The sequence below is a fragment of the Dermacentor silvarum genome, chromosome 6 (assembly GCF_013339745.2).
Source record: "Dermacentor silvarum isolate Dsil-2018 chromosome 6, BIME_Dsil_1.4, whole genome shotgun sequence".
NCBI classification, from domain to species: Eukaryota; Metazoa; Arthropoda; class Arachnida; order Ixodida; family Ixodidae; genus Dermacentor; species Dermacentor silvarum.
This window is the reverse complement of record NC_051159.1, coordinates 20,246,273-20,265,631: the sequence shown is the minus strand read 5'-3', so window position 1 is coordinate 20,265,631 and position 19,359 is coordinate 20,246,273. Positions and strand designations below refer to the sequence as shown.

General features: G+C 49.1%; 1 protein-coding gene across 1 annotated transcript in view; it reads right to left on the bottom strand.

The window, feature by feature from the left end:
• The window catches only part of LOC119455318 (collagen alpha-1(I) chain), a 694,093-nt gene that overhangs the window by 39,462 nt on the left and 635,272 nt on the right, over nt 1-19,359 (bottom strand). Inside the window, exons 40-41 of the mRNA XM_037716715.2 lie at nt 11,070-11,269; nt 7,619-7,940 (exon numbers count right to left, since the gene is read on the bottom strand). Of these exons, the coding sequence (XP_037572643.2) occupies nt 7,619-7,940; nt 11,070-11,269 (522 nt within the window). The remainder of the gene's footprint in view (nt 1-7,618; nt 7,941-11,069; nt 11,270-19,359) is intronic.

Below are 19,359 nucleotides of genomic sequence, written 5' to 3'. Positions count from 1 at the left end.
TTCAGTATATTTTAACCAACGGCACAGCGCGGCTCAAGACTGCATGCAAAGACTGCATGCACTTGATTTTTCGGGTGTAGCTTTTTGCCCATTGTAGCTCTTAGTACATGCCATACCATGCAGGAATAGCTTATACCTGATTAAAACATGGAATGTGGCAGTCTTTCCTAATTTTTGATGGGAGCTCTGATTAGCCGGCACGCAAATAGCAACAAGGTGTAGCAAATTCAATAATTTACAGATACCAGAAAACAATTTCAAATGGAAGGTTGAATAGGGATTTGATTACAAATACAAAAGGCAATGCCAACTAGACAAATATCGGAGCACCATAGGCGGCAGACATTCACGATTCCTTAGGTAATTCCAATGAGCATTTCTTTCTGCAAAGAAACAGTAAGGAAAGATAACTCAATATAACTTGTTATTGTTGATACTTGGTGAAGTCACTGTGGCGCAATTAAAACTAGCAGAATAAACAGGGACCGGGTGCCGTGAGCGCTCCACTTACAACTAAATTATTGGAGCTCCCCAGCCAAGTATAAAGTTGGGCAATAATGCGCATGCAACCATGTATGCAACCAAAAAAACAAAAAACAAAACACCATGAACTAAACCCTGCGCAAAAATACACCGTAGACGCCTCGGCTAACGCTGGCCATGCCTATTTTCTTCTGATATAACAAGCCTAAAAAAGATTGCATTCAGTGGTTTTATTGCTTCTGCCCAATATCCGCGGTTAAGAAAACCATGCCCCGTCTGGTTTGGCCTTTATAGGCGTTCCCACATGAAAACGGTATCAGCTAAACCTCGCCAGCTACGCATGGTAAATACGGTCTGGCGTGCTTCTTCTAGCTACGGCGCTTTCTATTATGGCATAAAATGTGGAGGAACCAACCAGCGAGTGTACACCATGCCAAATAAAAGCTACTGGTACGCCGTGCAGGTCAGAAGGTCGCGAATCGGAAGAGGAAAGGCATAGCCACCGTCTGCCTAGAATCCGCCCTCCTGTGCTTGTGCGACGCATTTGACAAACATTTGACGAGGTTCCTTGCAGCCGGCTATACACTCTCGGCATTGGAAGTGGTCTCGAAGGTCCTCCTGAAGAAGGTGAAGTAGGCTTATTTTCTAAGATAATTCAGTCTACAGAGGAATGGGTGAAAATTTTACAAAGTATATTCTTCGTGGGTTCTGTTGTGACAAAGAAACCTTTGTTAGTCAGCGCTGTGTCTCTGTCCTTTTTCGCTGTCTTAAAATTCCCAGTATGTTGTATCAACGCGCCAAAGCTTCCACTTTAGCACCATCTAATGCTTTCTTATGCCCTTACGCTTCCATGGGCCCTTATTCTTTCCATGGGTACATTATCTGTTGGCTCCATATGGTTAGAAGGTAACTTGTACGATAACAAGCATAATTGTTCTCTTTTTTATTATTATCAGAAAAAGGTGTTGCCTGGATCACGCTTTCTGTATACCTTCAACATTCCTAAAAAAGAAACAGTCCCGTGAAAGAATGCATTTTAATTTCTGCTGTGGCAACGCTCTTTGCAGAGGCAAACGATTCTTTATTACCAGTGAGGCGTGGGCTTTTGTAGCATCTAATGGCTTTTGTATGGACATAAATACTTAGAAATGTCTGACTTCATGTTTTCATGCTATTCATTTTACACAATGCTATATTTTTAGATAACGTTTGTTTTTGCCACTGATCACAAGTCACCTGGCACGTATTAGCACTGACAAAGTCTGTTAAAGGGAAGCTGAAGAGATTTAGAATGGGAAGATTTACGGGGTTGTGGAAGGCTAACACAGTATAATTCAGCTCCTGCAGTTATTTTCTCGATTATGCGCGTAGCAGCGGTGCAATCGCCGTATAGTTTTCGTTGAAGCTCCGCCGCCTTCGCGCGCCGAAAGACAGGGCGCGAGGATAACGACAATATGATACGATAAGGTCACGTGAGGGCTCTATTCAAATCACGCTCCTCGCCGATACCTAAGATGACGTCACGATCGACTTGACCATCCGAGCCCGTTAAACGAGCCGCAGCGTGTCCCGCAGACGCTGCGGCTCGCAGACACAGACCATTTGTAAAATGGATTCAAGCGGCACATTAGGCTAGATATGTCCCGTTTTCTACAGAGCATTAACTTCTATTCTGCGGTTTCTTTCAGACGTTTTCATTGTTTTGGATAAATGGTAAAACACCTAAGGTTTGGCAGGTGTTGCACTCTTGTAAACAAGAAGGCGAAACCCTGCTGTACATTTGGTAATACATGAAGTTATACAATCGGTGTTAGACTTCTTTGTAAAACATATTGGTAATGCATTAAGTTGTACAATAGGGACTAGACTTTTTGCAAGTCATAACGAGCCACAATGGCAAATACACGTGTGGCACCACGCATGACCGCTTAACGTAGAGTGGAGCGCACTAGGCGGCCGCACCTATAGTCAGCGAGATGGCTGCGCCTTGACGTGTGCAATCACTAACGCACTAGCCACACCTTTAGAGGCAGCCGTGGCTTCACGGAAGCGTGCTCGTCTTCGCCCGGGTTCGATTCCCACTCTAACCGAAATATACCAAATTTGAATTTCAAAGCCACTAATTTACTTTGTGTACAGGAACCTCCCTGAGAAATATGACGTCAATCCGAGAATTTCGTGTGGCATTGGCCACTTTTCGTGAGAGTGAAGTTTCGCCAAGGTCACCGCCAACATAGATACCTAAGGTTTAGCCTTAGGTTAACTATCTCTTGTGTGCTACGCTCTGCAAACTCTCCTTCATTGAGGACGTATGATAGCGACATCTTTAATCTCCATTGCACGCCGCCGCGATTTTCTACCAGCAACCATAAGCTAAGCAACGGGAAGCGGACCAATCGCAGACGTCGGCCCGACTCTCCTAAGCTGATTATCTACTTTCACTGCGCTAGCCCGGACCTATCCAACGCCCTCGCCACTTCTGCATGCTCCTAGCCTCTTGACAGCCAATGGGCCACCCCCTTTCGTAAAGAGAATGATGTCGCGGGCCATGCTCAAAGCAAAAAAGCACGACACATGTGCGAAGAACTGGTGGGCGAACTTTCCCCTCACGATGGCTATCATGTAAATCTGCTGCGATGGATTTGTTTGAGCACGCGAATTCGCTGCCAGAAGCTGCCCGTCAGCGCCACGCAGAGAAGCTCTTCGCCTGCAGCCCTTATGCTTTCCTCTCGAACGGCTCGAAGAAAGTCGCAGTTTTGTCAGAAAAGCGAAGCAATGATAGCAAATTATTGGACAGTCTATGCAGTAAGGTTAGCAATTTTATTAGTTTTATAATGTCATGTAAACATTCGCGTTATGACTAAATTAACAAACATGGTGCCACGCGCGTGCAGGAAAACATCTGACACGATGACACTTGTGTGATGAAGTGCGGCAACCGCCTTCGTGCTGCCACTTGCTTCAACAGGCGAGCGAGCACACGTCTTTCGAACACACTGCAGAAAACGTCCAAGATAGGACGCGCCCAACCGCGCGCCACGCCCAGCCGGGGATGCGCTACCTTGCCACCCCCCTTGCGCGCGCGCGAGACGCCGGCGCATCAAGCCCTTTTCGGCTCACCTTCCCATGCTTCCCCTAGCACCTACAGCGTACAGCACGCGGCTGCGATCTTATCGCATTAAGACTTTATACGGAACCTCGCGGCGACGGCAACGCGGAAAATCGCCTGGAGTGTCCACATAATTGCTATTGGAATAAAACGATCGGGAATGTTGGCTGAACGAGCGATTCGGTTACATGTACCTGTATGTTAACCTCGTCAAACCCCATGGTAGCCAAGTGGCTTTGGCATGTCATGTTGATCGCTAATCAAGGACGAAGACAAAAAAAGAAAAACACGAAACAACGACACGGGCTTCGTGTATTTCTTTCTTTGTCTTCGTTCTTGATTAGCGGTCAACATGACATGCAGTAAACACCAACTAGGCCAAACTAAAGTTCTGGAGTGGCTATGAGGCTTTGCTTAGCTAAACACGAGGTTTCTGTTTCAAATGCCGGCCGTTGCGGCCGCATATCGATGCTGGCGCCTGTGTACTATCCACTGGGTGCATGTGCCCATGCGGTCAAAATATATGCGTACTCTCCCACTATAGCGTACCTCATAATCGGATTGTTGTTTTCTACACTATTTTAACGCCTGACTCACACACTACGTGAGCAATGAAATTGTACTGCTCGCTAAAGCGATCAGCCTTGCCATGAACGGACATGTTCGACATGTTGTTGAGCTCACTCAGCAAGGACAGTGCAGAGAACTGACACCTACGGTCGCAATCAAGAAGCTTGATCGATACCGAAGGGTCCCTGACTCAGCAAAGATACGATCGGAAATACCAGTGTATCAGCACTCTATCCGGATCCTGCGCCACCGCGATCGATATTGCCCGTGTAATAGGGGCGTGGATCGATGCAGCAGCAGATTTGAATATTTGTTCACCACAGCAGCAAACCACTGTTCGCATTGTTCAAACTAATATAATAAATATATGAAGTAGAGAGCTGCCTCCGAGTCAGCTGGTGAATTTATCACGTAACGCCAACGTATACGCATTTGTGTGGATGCCTGCCTCCTGTGTTCTCACTCTAAGTCAAGCCTACTACCACTCAAGAAAATCTGCACACCATTCATGTCTTGCAAAAAAAGTTCTTACGTATAATTGAAAATGTCGCTAGTTCCTTTCATACACATGAAAATATAGGGTTAAGCCAATCGCAACAATATACGATTACCGACAGTGTAGAGCATATAAACGAGAGTCAGAAACTGGATTGGCTTTTCTTAAGAAACTTGCCAAGTTACAAAACAGTAACAGTAGATATGCAACACGCAAAGAGAAATCCTGGAAAGTACCAACAGTGAGAACATCATATGGACAACAGACGCTTCAAAATAAGCTACGAAGATTACAAACAGCGAAGCGATTCAATTGGAGAACACGACCTTCAAAGCTATTCGTAGTTATTTCAACTTAAACTGGATAAAGCTCCTTGAATGTTTTTTTCTGTTTTTTTTTTCTGAGCAAATAGTGTTGCTCCTATGGTGCTTTCTTTCTTTTTCTGTTTTTCTTGTTTTGGGAAACAGTATGTTCGCTTTGTTTTCGTTCTTGCTATGCGTCAAGCAGAAATATGTTTGTATAATAATGTATACATGGTGCTTTTTTCTTTTGCATCTTTGTAGACTAATATTTGTCTGTATGGAAATATGTCATTGTATTTTATGTATTTCCGTAAGAGTGTATAAGATTATTGCCTTTTTTGCACACAACTTCTTGTTATTTGTGTAATTTGTGTAAATTTGTGTAATTTCTGAAATGTTATACGCTGATTGTGCCCAAGTCATTGCCGTGAACGACAATGCGGGGGCGTGCGGCTTTGTGAAGCTGTCGAAATGACAGCTTTTTCCGCACGCTCCTTCGTGTAATTACGCTGTACTGGGGTGCTATAACCTAACGCTATTCCAAACTTTTCTATTCCAATTTTGCAATCAGCACACCACGATTGGTCAAAACATTTTCGGGCCACTCCAACTTCGCCTGTCTGTCACGTGACATTCACAAAAACCGCAATAGCTCCCCATCTAATATAACGTGCACACACTGATTATGCATGATTAAACCGCACAAAAGAAAAATAATTATTCCTGATTCGACGCCTTTTCACCATTAGCCCACTGCTATTGGTCCAATGTTTTCGGGCTGCGCCCACTTCACCTGTCTGTCAAGCGACCTAACAAAACCGCGAAAACTCACAGCGTCAAAGTGATGTGTACGCGAAAAAATTCATTAATATGCCGAAGAAAAAATGAAAATCTTTCTGAACAGCCAGAGACTGCCCCGTTCCGAAAGGAATAGAAGATGGCAGCCCGCCGATCGGTCAGGCCCTCGCTACTCGTATCTGCCGGTGAGCATGTATTTATTTGCGCATGATAAACCTTTTTGCGTGGCACTAAAACGTTATCGCGCCCTTTCGGTACGCACACGACATCGCTCTGCCAACTCTTCCTGGCTGAGGATCCGTTTTAGCGGCAATCTTATCTTTCCGTTGCACATCGCCATGCTTTTGGACCAGCCACCGCAAGCTAAGTAAGGCGAGGCGGACCAATCGGAGAAGCCGGCACGACCCTCTTCATATGCGGTTATCTATTTTCACTGTGCTCGCTCGGCCCCATCAAAACCCTCTCCACTAGAGCGTGCTTCGCCTCTTCTCAGCCAATTAGATAACAAACACCTCTCAGTGCAGGCAATGTTATTCGTTTTGAAAGCGAAGAAAGGTGACCTCCTATGAACGAGGAGAGTGTTTGATTGGGTTGTTCTGACAACGCTGCGGGACACCGCCCGATGCTTTCGTTGGTGGTTACGTAAATTTGACGTCAGGAGATTAGAATAAAAACTGTTCGGAAAGCTTTACGTTGTAGAGCCCCTGATGCGAAAAAAAGTCACAGGCCTGCGCGGTACACGTAGCACAGTCACAGCGTAAGCTGCTGGAGCGGCTCAATAGTAGCTCCAATTTGGGCACAACGCACAACAGGGTCTTCGCGCCAATCTCTTGCCTCGTTTTGACGAGAACGATCGGCACCATCCGCCCGGCGTCGACGGCGAGCTGGGACTTGTAATGCTCTCGGAGCAGCAGTCTGTTTAGCCCAATGATGCCTGGTGTAGCCGCGCACGTAGCTCTACGATTCGCTTCTTCAGCAGCGGTTCGTACCTTGCGAGGAGACGCCATAACCTGTACCGAAGAGGTATCCAGAATACGTGGCGCACACCTCACATCGGAATCGCGTTGATTGCGCGCCTCGTCTTAACCGCATCTAGTCGTCTGCGCCTGCGCACGCTGCGTTTGCAGGCGCCTTACCTAGATGGTGCCAACATACTGGCGGAGGCTTAGATCGTCTGCGCCTGCGTTTATAAAGTATTTTTCCTCCACCCCATAGCAAGCGCTTGCGTGGCTCAGTGGTAGAGTATAGGGCTCCCATGCAGCGGATGTGGGTTGGATCCCGGCGGGAACCGGGTACTTTTTTTGCATTTCCGGCGATAGCGGTTATGATCCACAACGGCGGCTGTAGTGACTGCGGACACCATCGCGAAACAAAACGGCTATTGGAATGAGCCCATAACACCTTACGTTGCAATAAAGATAATTGTCAATTATTATCATCGAGCTTCAAAACAGCAGAAGTCGCTGAGTTGGAGTACGAGTGCTACTCCGCGACGTAGCCCAATCTTGAAAGCGTTCTGCGGTGAGTACAGGCGCGCCGAGGGCTGATGGTTTCGTGTTCTCGCAGTTCGCGTTGAAGCGAGAGCCAGCACGAAGCTCTCGATTCGCGTGGTGCTGCTGCCTCTCCTCCTCACGCGTGCGTTTTGGCAGTGAGTGTCGGCGGTCATCGATTGAAATGTGTTCATGTTTGTCTCTTTGAGCGTGACACCATACTTGTTAGAATTTGGTTGCTAAGCGAATGTTTACAAGTTCAAAGGCGCACAAAACTACTATTCTTACTTTGTGAGCTTTCTAATAATTTGTCATTCGATGCCTTTCGGGCAAAACGTGCGACATGTTCTTCACAAAATGAAGAACTAACCTGGTTGGGTGAAGGCAGCACGCAGGATGCACCTGTGGCCATGCGGCACTGGACCTGAACCGCGTCCCTGGCGTTCCCTTCGTTCGGATCGATCCAGTAGACGCCGTCTGGTAGCTCTGGGTGCAAGGCGGCCAAGTCCCGGCAGGTCCGGGCAGGTGCGTCTTTCTGGCCCGTGGGGTGGCGAAGCCTGTCGTAGTCGTCCACCAGGCGTCGGTAGTAGCCAAACACGATGCGTTGCTTCTCCTCAAGTGGAACAGTGGCATCGAACAATTTGGCTGGTTCGTCTCCCGCGAGTGGATCTGGTCCTTTCACCTGGCCCTGCCTGCGCGCATGCGCCGTTCATGTTTCTCGACATTGCCTCCTTTACTAGATGCCTGCCACATGAGCGAAAAACCAGCTGCCAGACCCTTTCCTGCTCTCCAGTAGTGTCGGTCGCGAACGACATATGTGACTGACGCAATCGGTGGGCGCTACCTCCCGTGGCTTCCGAAATATTCATGACTCGTGCATGTCGATCTCGAACGCCATTACCCTCGGTCATAGCTCAGCAGATGTTTGCAGGCATTATAGGCGACAGCTATTCTAGAGCCAGACAACCAGCCTTTAAAAAGCGCACCCAAAGGATTGTGCCGACCGTGGTTTGACCGCGGTACCGACCACGTAAATACCGGGCGCTGGGTCACCAGCCGTCAGTACCGCCCGCTGCCAGGGATGATGATGGATGGATGGATGCTAGGAGCGCCACCAAGCTCTTGTTATTATAATGTCCTACCTATCTTCAAAAAACGATAATAAAAATAAAAGATAAAAACCGCTAAGAATTTCTTTGAGCAAACTTTCTGGACCCCTATGGGAACATTGTTTTTGAACGCGTCTGTTGTTTGCCGTTTCCCTACTTTTCTTCCACTAATCTTCCAATCGCTTCGTACTAATATCTATTGCGGACATGTTTACTTTCCCCTTGCCATCCCTTCAAGGAGGCTAATGATGCCTAAATTGATCGCTGGGCAGATATATTCACATTCTATTAAACAATGCTCCATCGTTTCCCTAGCTTTAGCGCAGCAAGCACATGCTTCTTCTTCCTTGCTGTATCTGGCTTTATAAGTGCATGTTCGAAGGCATTCTGATCTCGCTTCGAAAAGTAAAGAGCTTCCCGTTGAGTTTTCATAAATTGTTTCTTTCCTGATTTTGTTTTTTTCCTATTAAGTACTGCTCATAACAGGTTTATTTTACATTGCCGCCGCCCATAGGATTATCTCTGGCTCTCTGACTTCCCGCTTGGCGTTCTTTGTTACCATGTTGCCCACCGTACCGATCGCATACTTGCTGGTAAGCTTCTTAAGCCCAGACCACACGTACCCTTGCGGACGCGCGCAAGCTCGCGTCCGCACGCCCACGCATGCGCAGACGGTGCGGCACGGCTCGTACGCGTCGAAACGCGGGGCGATCTCGTGAACAGCGCCTCTTTGTTATCGCGCGCTTGGGCTGGCTCGCGTCGGCGCGCCTGGCTACGCAGCGACCGGCGCGGCATATTCAACTCTCAGTGTTGTTGTTGTAGCCTCAGTGAAGCAGATTTATACGATGCAAGAAAGTGCTTCTTCTTCACTGTTTGTGCTAATCTAACAGCTCTAAAAATATAACAATTACGTTTATACATATCCAAGCATTTTAAAACACTGTCAATAACAAAGTACGAAGTGGCGTTTGTCAAGGCGTCAACGAGTGAGGCCAGTGAGCGCAAGCTGTCGCACGTATTTGTGGATGCAAACCGCCATTCCTTGCTATAGGCGCGGCAGGCGCAAGGCGCGTAGACGCGAGCTTGCGCGCGTCCGCAAGCGTACGTGTGGTCCGGGCTTTAGTTCTTTTCCTCTACTGTGAATCAATGCTTTTCCTGTACAAATATTTGAACACTGAGAGGAAGATATCACGAAGCTGGAATGAAGACAATGGAAGGCTCTCGACTACATTACGACCAGGAACATATACCTGGTGGCACTAGCAGGTAGGACGGACAGACGGACAGACAGACAGACAGACAGACAGACGACGACAGACGACGGACGGACGGACGGACGGACGGACGGACGGACGGACGGACGGACGGACGGACGGACGGACGGACGGACGGACGGACGGACGGACGGACGGACGGACGGACGGACGGACAGACAGACAGACAGACAGACAGACAGACAGACAGACAGACAGACAGACAGACAGACAGACAGACAGACAGACAGACAGACAGACAGACAGACAGACAGACAGACAGACAGACAGACAGACAGACAGACAGACAGACAGACACAGACAGACAGACAGACAGACAGACAGACAGACAGACAGACAGACAGACAGACAGACAGACAGACAGACAGACAGACAGACAGACAGACAGACAGACAGACAGACAGACAGACGGACGGACGGACGGACGGACGGACGGACGGACGGACGGACGGACGGACGGACGGACGGACGGACGGACGGACGGACGGACGGACGGACGGACGGACGGACGGACGGACGGACGGACGGACGGACGGACGGACGGACGGACGGACGGACAGACAGACAGACTCAAAGTGGCTGAAGTAGGGAAATAATGCAAGTCGCATTATTATGCATCCTCCGTTTGGCACCCGAATAAGCAGGGAGAAATTAGTTCTATTGAGTCAATTTAGAGGAAAGCTGTTAGATTTATTTACTGTAGCTTTAGCCAGCATTTTTTACCAAAAGCTGCTATTTTGGAGCAACACCTCCAACGTCGGTCCGGACGGCGGCACATCGAATGTTTGGAGATTCTGTACTCGTTGAAGAACTCACTTTGTCACTTCTCAGATCCCTGCCTGTTAATGCCTTCTCGCCAAACATCAACTAGAGGTTTGCATGCCTCAAACATCCGACCATTCAATCAACACACTAGTACTTTCAAAAACAGCTTTATCACGGGCATGGTTGAATGTTGGAATTTGTTGCCTTGTGAAGTCAGATTATTACATTTGAGTTTTATGTTCATAGTTGACGTATAGTTCTTTTACATTTTTGTTCTATTTTTGTGTTCCTGTCTGCTCACATCGCGGTTAATTTTTGCACATCCACTCCTGCTATAGCCAGTACAGGCTGCAGTATGCACAAATAAATAAATAAATCCGAGAAACTCCCATTCAAAGCAACTATTTGCTTTCTAAACAATAAAAATATTTCATCCTATTTAAAATAGTTGTAAGACACCGTGTTATACGCCTTTCTGAAATCTAGAAATAGACATTCCATGTGACTTCTGTTATCGAGACAATGTTGTACCAGGTGCCCTTAGTTCTGCCAGTTGTATGCTGCCAAGAAGTGCTCCTGTTTGAAATGCTGGCTGGAGAAATCCCTTATACAAGTCCCAGTGCCAAGCAAGAACCGACAACCATAACTTGCCAAAAATCATACATTCACTCACCCCATAATGGCATGCAGCGCTGCAGCGTCATAGCCGAAGGGCTCCCCAGGCCTCCCCGGAGGTCCGGGTGGTCCCGGGTTGCCGGATGATCCCGGCTTGCCAGCTTCTCCCTGTGGTCCTCTTGGACCCGGGGCGCCCATAGGGCCTGGGGGTCCCTGAGATCCGTCCCTTCCTGCTGGTCCTTTTGGTCCAGGAGCACCCTGTTGGTCCGAAAGTAAACACCTTGAACACGATGCATTTAGGTTGTCAACACGAAATTGTTGCTTCTCGCTGGGTCAGGTTTCATTTTTACGCTGAGAAAAAATGATGAGGCTACAATACTAATGAAATTGCTCTGGAATCATCATCGTCATCTGCCGCCTATTTTCATTGCGATAGCAATTATATGGACAATCCGAGCACGTTTTTGCCGTCGCAGTCGTAGTGATGTTCCGTATAAAGTCCAACGGCGATAAAGTCGTCGCCGCGCGACGTGCGTTGTTTGTGCGAGTGAAAGCGTGCGAGGGTGAGCCGGCAGCTGCAGCTTAATCTCTCGCACGCGAGAGAAGAAGGCGGCCCGAAGCGCACGGTCTTCGTTCACGCGCGAGGAACGGGGAGGAGGCGACGGAGACGGACGTATAGCTGTCTGCTAATTTGCTTTCGCAAGAGGCCTTCGGCCCACTGCAGGTTGAAGGCCTATGATCTCCAGTTACCCATTTCTTGCGTTAACCAACCCATTTCTTGTTAACCAACCGCAGGATCCGGGGACTGCCTCCTGAAGAGACCGCAGCGTTTCATACCACCTCAACCGGTATAGAAAGCGCAATGACGAACCGGTACACACTTCATAACGCACGGGTTCCAAAGTCATTCCATGGCGATGTCTTCCAAGACGTCGAAGACTGGATGACCGACTTCGAGCGCGTGGCCGAATACAACAAATTGGATGACGCAACTAAACATAGAAGTGTCTACTGGAGGACGGCGCGCTCACATGATTTCAAAACCGTGAGGAGCAACTGACGCGGTGGCGTGAGTTCTGCGGTCAGCTACTAAACACCTACGCCAGTGGTGATCGCCGCGAACGAGCCGAGCGAGCAATTCAGGTCCGCGCCCAGCTTCCCAACGAAAGTGTTTTCGCGTTCGTCGAAGATATGACGCGCCTCTTCAGACGAGCAGACTGAGGAATGACCGAGGACAAGAAGCTGCGTCACCTGATGCGAGTAGTGAAGGAGCAGCTTTTCGCTGGTCTTGTGAGGAGCCCTACGAAGACTGTCGCCGAATTTTTATTCGGCGACAGTATCGGAGGGCCCCTCACAGCGCTCGAACCTTTAGGAGCGGCAAGTGAACGCGACTACAGACATTTTCACGGCCATCGGAATCAACAATGGCAACCTCTTCAGCTGTGCGCGAAGAAATCCTGAAGGTTTACGGCACACCACAATCCACGGTGAGCTCCATTGCGAGTGTTATAAAAGATAAAGTGCACCAAGGTCCACCAAGGTCCACCGTTCCTTTTGCTAACACCGCGCCTGCCCCTTCTGTACATCACCGTGCGACCTCCGCAGAAGTCTTGATACACCCTGCTTCGTCACCTCCGCTGTTCAGGCCGCTCATCCGGTTGCACTTCCACCAGCCCAACCCGTACATCGAGGAACGACGCACGCCTCCACCGTTTCCCCGAGGCCGCACCTTCGGTTATGCTTCCGCAGGAGCAGCCGGTACGTTACGCCGACTCTCGCCGCATGTCTCCTCGTCGGATGTTTTGCGCACACCGGACCGCCATCCTCTGTGCTTCCACTGCGGTGAGGCAGATCATTTGTGCCGCCAGTGCCCATACCGACGCCTCAGCTTGCGGGGCTTTTCTGCCTACTCGCCCCCGCCCCGACTTGGCCAACGAGCTCGGGACATTGAAGACTATCTTGCTCAACAGCGCATGCCACCGTCTACCGGGCAGCAGTCGCGCTAGCCATCGCCAAGGCAATTTTCACCACCGGCCGAGCGATATTCGAGCGCAAAGTCGCCAAGTCCTCGACGGGAAAGCCAACTACGGCGACCTTTGGGGGCAAGGCCCCTGGCAGTCGACGCGCTGAAGACCTCCAATCGACGCGAACAAGGAAAGGTACTGATCCAACGTCAACTGCAGCTGAACGGAATGACCGGCTTTCGCTCGACATACGGGTGATCGACGGTTACGTGTTTAGCATGTTAGTTGTTACCGGAGCGGACTATTCTATCTTAAAGGGACACAAAAGGTAAATATTATATCAACGTGGACTGTTAAAATATCATACCAGGAACCTGGAAATGCTTTTTTGTGGCACGAAAAGACTTATTTTAAGAGAAAATTGCGTCTGAAGCATCCGCGTACTTCTAACGCAATTCAAATCGCCCGCCCGAGCGAGGAGTGGTGACGTCATGGCCATGTAGTGACGTTGTGCCGCCGGTGAGTAAAACGGCGCCCGCAGACGGCGCTACGGCTTTTTTTGCGGAAAGCGCAAACGCGCGGCCAGCAACAGAGCCAAGACAGAGCCGACGGCAGTGCGAAAGCGGCAGTATGGTGGCTGGCCACCATAGCGGAAGGTAAAGCGCGCGCCGAATTGTGGACACGGTGATCGTCGACGCTCGTCTCAATGGACCAACTACTTGACGACCCTGACAACGACACATTGGCTCGCGATGCTGGGCTCGATTTTAGCGATTTAAGCGCCGATGAGCGTGACATGCTGCTGAGGGCTCGCGCCTACTACGACGGCGGCCTCAACGCCGGCTCTTCCGAGCGCAAAAGCAGCGAAGACGTCTGGCGACGAAGCTGGTCACCGTCTGGACGAGCCGTCGCGACTCTTAAGCTGCTAGCAAATTCAAGTGCGAGTTTAGCGAGCCAGCAACACCAGCGCAGCACTACGCGATAACGAAACTTCTGAAACTCCAAAGCGCGCGAGGAGCAGAGTCGAGCGAAAACGAAACCTTTCGACCGCCCGCGTCGTTGTCAAGTGTAACGCCAAAAAGGTATTTTTAGGGGCGAAGCTCCTTAAAGCGGCACCCGTTCGTCCCTCGTCGTAGTAGTAGTGTGTAACCAGTCTGAGAAAAATGAGAAAAAAATTCCGAAGTTGTGTCCGTAGCGCGGAATCGAACCAGGGAGCCCTCGCTTCCGAGCGCACGGCGTTAGCCCACTACGCCACGAAGCACACATAGACACAAGCACCACGATGGCAATAAATACCCAACATTAACGAAAGGCCGCGTTTCTAGCGCGTTTGCATCCACAAATACGCGCGACAGCGCGCGCTCACTGGCCTCACTTGTTTACACCTTGGCAGACGCCACTTCGTATTTCGTTGTTGGCAGAGCTTTAAGATGCTTTAATATCTATAAACGTAATTGTTATCTTTTTGAAGCTGTTAGATTAGCACAAAAAGTGAAGAAGAAGCACTTTCTTGCATGGTATAATTCTGCTTAACTGAGAGTTGAATGTATCGCGCTGTCGCTGCGTAGCCAGGCGCGCTGACGCGAGGCAGCCCAGGCGCGCGATAACTGAGAGGAGCTGATCACCGAGATCGCGCCGCGTTTCGACGCGTACGAGCCGTGCCGCACCGTCTGCGCATGCGTGGGCGCGCGGACGCGAGCTTGCGCGCGTTTGCAAGCGTACGTGTGGTCTGGGCTTAACGCGTTTGTGCTAGCGCGTTACGGCCCGTGTAAGAAGCTGGTGTAAGACGCTGTGGCCTCTCCGCCTTACCTTCAACGCGTTTCGAACGCGCTGCCCAAGGCGGTGGCAAGTCAAGTTCAAGTCGAGGAGCGTTTTTGAATACGGGGGGTATACTCTCTCAGCAGTCATGTGATGGCGTCGGCAAACGCGGTGCACGTTCCGGCATGTGTAAATGGCTGCGTAAGACGCTGTGGCCGCTCCCCCTTACTAGAGAGTACTGCACGTCTCTAACGCGTTTGTGCTAGCGTCCCCTTAAGCGGGAGATCCGATGATTCCCTCCGGAGCTTCGCCCACTCATCATCATTCACCCCGTGGATATGCTGTGATTTTTTTCTAAGAATCTTATAGAAGTAGACTAGTAGCATTTTGTTACGTTTTATAATCCAACGCAACCATCTTTTTAATACGAGTGGTTAAGTACTAGCGATATATTTTTTGAGGAGTGCCTTGTCATCGGCTTAGTACCGGAATGTCCCTGGGGAATCTCTTATCACGTCCTGCATTTACCGCAATTTCTCGATTACTAAAGCTCTGTTCGCGATTATATTGACTCCTTAGACGTTCTAGAGCATCGCTCTATCACTATAGCTTGACTTTTTACAGTTAAACCTGCTTATAACGAACCTTCATATAACGAATTCCTGGATATAACGAAGTTTTTCGATTCTCCGCCGTTACTCCATAGAAGCACATGTATTTGAGACCTCTACGTAACGAAGTGGCAGCGGGAGACCCTCTCGATATAACGAATTTCCCCCTCCGACCACCTAGAGATTTCGCCCCAAATTTTGTCATTTTTGCGCGAGCAGCGACCGGAAGCACCTTCTCCGCCGCGATGGAATGCGAAGCGAGCGCACGTGTGCGTGCGTGCGTGTGCGAGGCGGCCCTGAATCCCTCGACCCGGCTAGAGTGACCTAGAATATGGGAGAGTGTCCCAAGCGCCGGCTCCGGCGAGGGCCTTTTTCTGTGAACTGCCGCGCCGCGCCGCTGCTGCTCCGGACCCGTGGGCTTTCGCGCTGGCGAAGCGCGCGGGAAGCGAGGGTCGTCTGCTACGCGCTGTAGTTTTTATTGCGATAGCAATTATATGGACACTTCAACCGGATTTCTGCCGTCGGCGTCGCCGTAGCCGTCGCCGTCGTCGTCGCCGTCGCCGTCGTCGTCGCCGTCGCCATCGCCGTCGCCGTCGCCGTGAGGTTCCGTATAGATAAAATCTTCACCGCGCGCCGTATGCCCGAGCGGAAGCGTGCGGGGACGCGTTCTATCACGGAGAGCGAACGCACTCAATCTCCCACGCGCAAGCAACGAAGCGGGAAGCCAGCGCCGGAGGGAGCGGGGGGGGGGGGGGGGCACTTCCACTTTGCCAACAACCGCGCTCGTCGCTCGACCGCACCGTCTCTTATCTCTCCCACGCGCAAGCAAGGAAGCGGGAAGCCAGCGGCGTAGGGAGCGGGGGGGGGGGGGGGGGGGGGGGGCATTTCTACTCTGCCAACAACCGCGCTCGTCGCTCGCCGCACCGTCTCTTATCTCCACACGGCTCTGACCTTTATGCACTGTGCATTCGCCGCTCAGTTTCTGTTGAAGCGATAGACCGCACGTACCTTCGCCCGCTGCAGCGTATGGGCTTGCTGCCAGCGTTTTGACAGTCGTTGTCTGCAGTAATTCAGGGTGATCTATTCATGTTTGTTTGTGCGCGCTCACACCACGCTTGTTCATTCAGTTAGTGATAGTCGGGCCACATTTTCCAACGCACGCTACACATGTAATGCTGCCCGGATCGGCAGTGCAGCGCTACAGGTGTGTCCCTTCGCACGCGCGCTGCCCACGGGAAGCGCTTCTCATCAACACCACCGTTTCACACGCGCCTTCTCGTCGTCATCGAGTCTCTCTTCATGTCGGTCTACTTACGCCACAGCACACCTGCTTACTTAATCAGCTCATGTTTACTACAATTCATATTGCTACCAAAGCCGCTCACCTTACTTCGTATGACATTGCTGTGTTGCTATCGCATTCATTGCTTCGCCCTTAGGGCGAAACTGTGACATTTTTTGCGTTCATTTTCCACGCAAAGCCCTTAAACTCTATTTAACTTCAACAGTGTGGTAACTTCAACATCTTTGAGCGTTTCTTTGTGCTTGGGCAGCAAGATAATGCAACAACTAACGTATCAAACTCATCAGCGCGGCCTAGCTCCGGTGCTAGAGTTCGGGAACGGTATTATGGTAACTGTGCGTGTGTAGATACGCGTTAAATGAGTCCGTGCAAGGAAAGAACGTAAAAAAAGAAACGTTATTCATATGGGTACACGGGCAATAGCACCATGCTTGCAAGAATAAGAGTAAGGAAAAAAGTAAATTACTCGCACAGTCAAGTGAAATACTTACGTGCGTGCAGTGACCGCTTCGCTCACCATTACGCGCTTTTCGCTCACGGACAGTAGTGGTTTACAGCTATATGCATTTGTATTTATTCGAATATTTTTAGCCACGACAATATTTTACTATGAACAGAGCAGAGAGAGAAGGTGTAAGGGAAGTAAGATAAAGTGCAAAGACGGCCCTAACGCCGCAATAGTGTTGGCTTATTTCGCTTCAGAGATTGCGTACAGGAGCAATTCTTGCTGTACGCTATCTCTTCAATACAAACTTCGCGCATTATGTACCTTAAGGTCCACCGTGAGCGAAGCTTTTTTCAAATTCAGACATGCGAAAGAAAAGCCATTCGATCCAGCCAATATAGCTAAACAAATATATATTTTTTTCTACATTGAAATGAATAGATAGCTACTACTGGCCTAGCCATTTACTCATTTGTTATGTAAAAGTTATTACTGCAATAGCCTTGTTTTAATAATCCGCGAATCCTCTCTGAAATTACCAACATGTAACTTCTCATTTTATCATAGTTATTGCGTAACATGTGATTTTTTACGTAAACTAACAAGCATTCATGGCGCGTGACGATGTTTGTGCTTCCACTATATTGAGTAGAAAATCATCTTGCAAATTACTGTATTTTATGCACTCCAAATACCGCTTTTGATTCTACATATCCCTAAAATAGTTACCTTCAATAACAGCAAAAAATGAAAAGTTTATGTTCTGGTGATTTGTTGCCTCTTTCATTACGTAACTACAAGTACATAGTTATTGATCAGTAAGTATATTTGCTGTGTACGAGCGAGCGAATTACTTTCATGTTAAAATTCGCTTAGTGTTTGCGCTCTTGCAACACAAGAAGGCGAAAACGAGTTGCACATACGTAATTAATCCATCATGTTCGTTTACTGAAGCTTGCTCGTAATTATAAAATGAGGCATACGTATACAATGTTGCACTGTTAGAGTTTCATTTATTTTGGTTTGTCTTGTTTTTTGCCGCGTATATTTTTCGCGTACCATTTACCTATACACGCCGTGCTATAGCTTAGTGGCTTTGGTAGGTTGTACTGCTAAGCTCGAGGACGCGGGTTCGATTCCCGGCCACGGCGGCTTACATTTCGATGGAGGCGAAGTGCATAAAACACCCGTCTACATAGATTTCGGTGAACGTTAAAGAACCCCAGGTGGTCGAAATTAACGGAGTCCTCCACTGCGGCGTCTCTCATAGCCATATTGTGATTTTGGGGTGTAAAACCCCAGAAATTATCATTACTATTTTGACCCTTTACCTGTGCCCTCAGTTCTTCATGATATATTGGTTAGTTCGACACGTTGAGATCGAGATTGGCATTCAACACGTTTTTATCGTCACACCCACAGCATCAGTGCGATTTCTGGCCGCCGTCATATGGCTCCACGTCATATTGTTATCGTTAATCGTGACGTGAGTGCAAGTATGTCTAGTTACTAATGCCATGACCCATCAGTCATCTTAGTCACACAGTTGTGCCTTTCCACACTATCATCATCATCATCATCATCAGCCTATATTTATGTCCACTGCAGGACGAAGGCCTCTCCCTGCGATCTCCAATTACCCCTGTCTTGCGCTAGCGTATTCCAACTTGCGCCTGCGAATTTCCTAACCTCATCATCCCACCTGACTTTCTGCCGTCCTCGACTGCGCTTCCCTTCTCTTGGTATCCATTCTGTAACCACTGTATCCACTATACTTTAGTATATATACCAAGTGAACGAGCCGCGAGAGTTAAGCGGTTTTTATTTATTTTTGGTACCGCGGCATTGGCCAACAGACACATTCCGCTTCCCAAGAGCCCAGTTAAGGATTTCGCCTTAATAAAGAAACATCAGAGCGCGGGATGCAGTCTTGTAAAGCAAATCGAATGCATGAAATAAAAGAAAGGAAACGATACGGTGTACAAGCGTTAGCATGAGCTATAGCCATATCTGCTACGGTCTCTTGGATATTATCGCGGTCTCTAGCTTATTTTCTTCTGCAGCACGTTCATGTTGCTCATTCCACGCATAACTAAATGAAGTAAGCGCGCGGAATGTGTTACTTAAACAGCCGCGTAAGCGCGGACCAAGCGAGCTAGAAGGAAATAGATAAAATACCCGTATTCACAGCCGGCAAACGCGTTCTCTGTGCGGTGAGTCACTGCGGTATTACCTTGCGGTGACGTGGTACTTAATATAACCCAAAT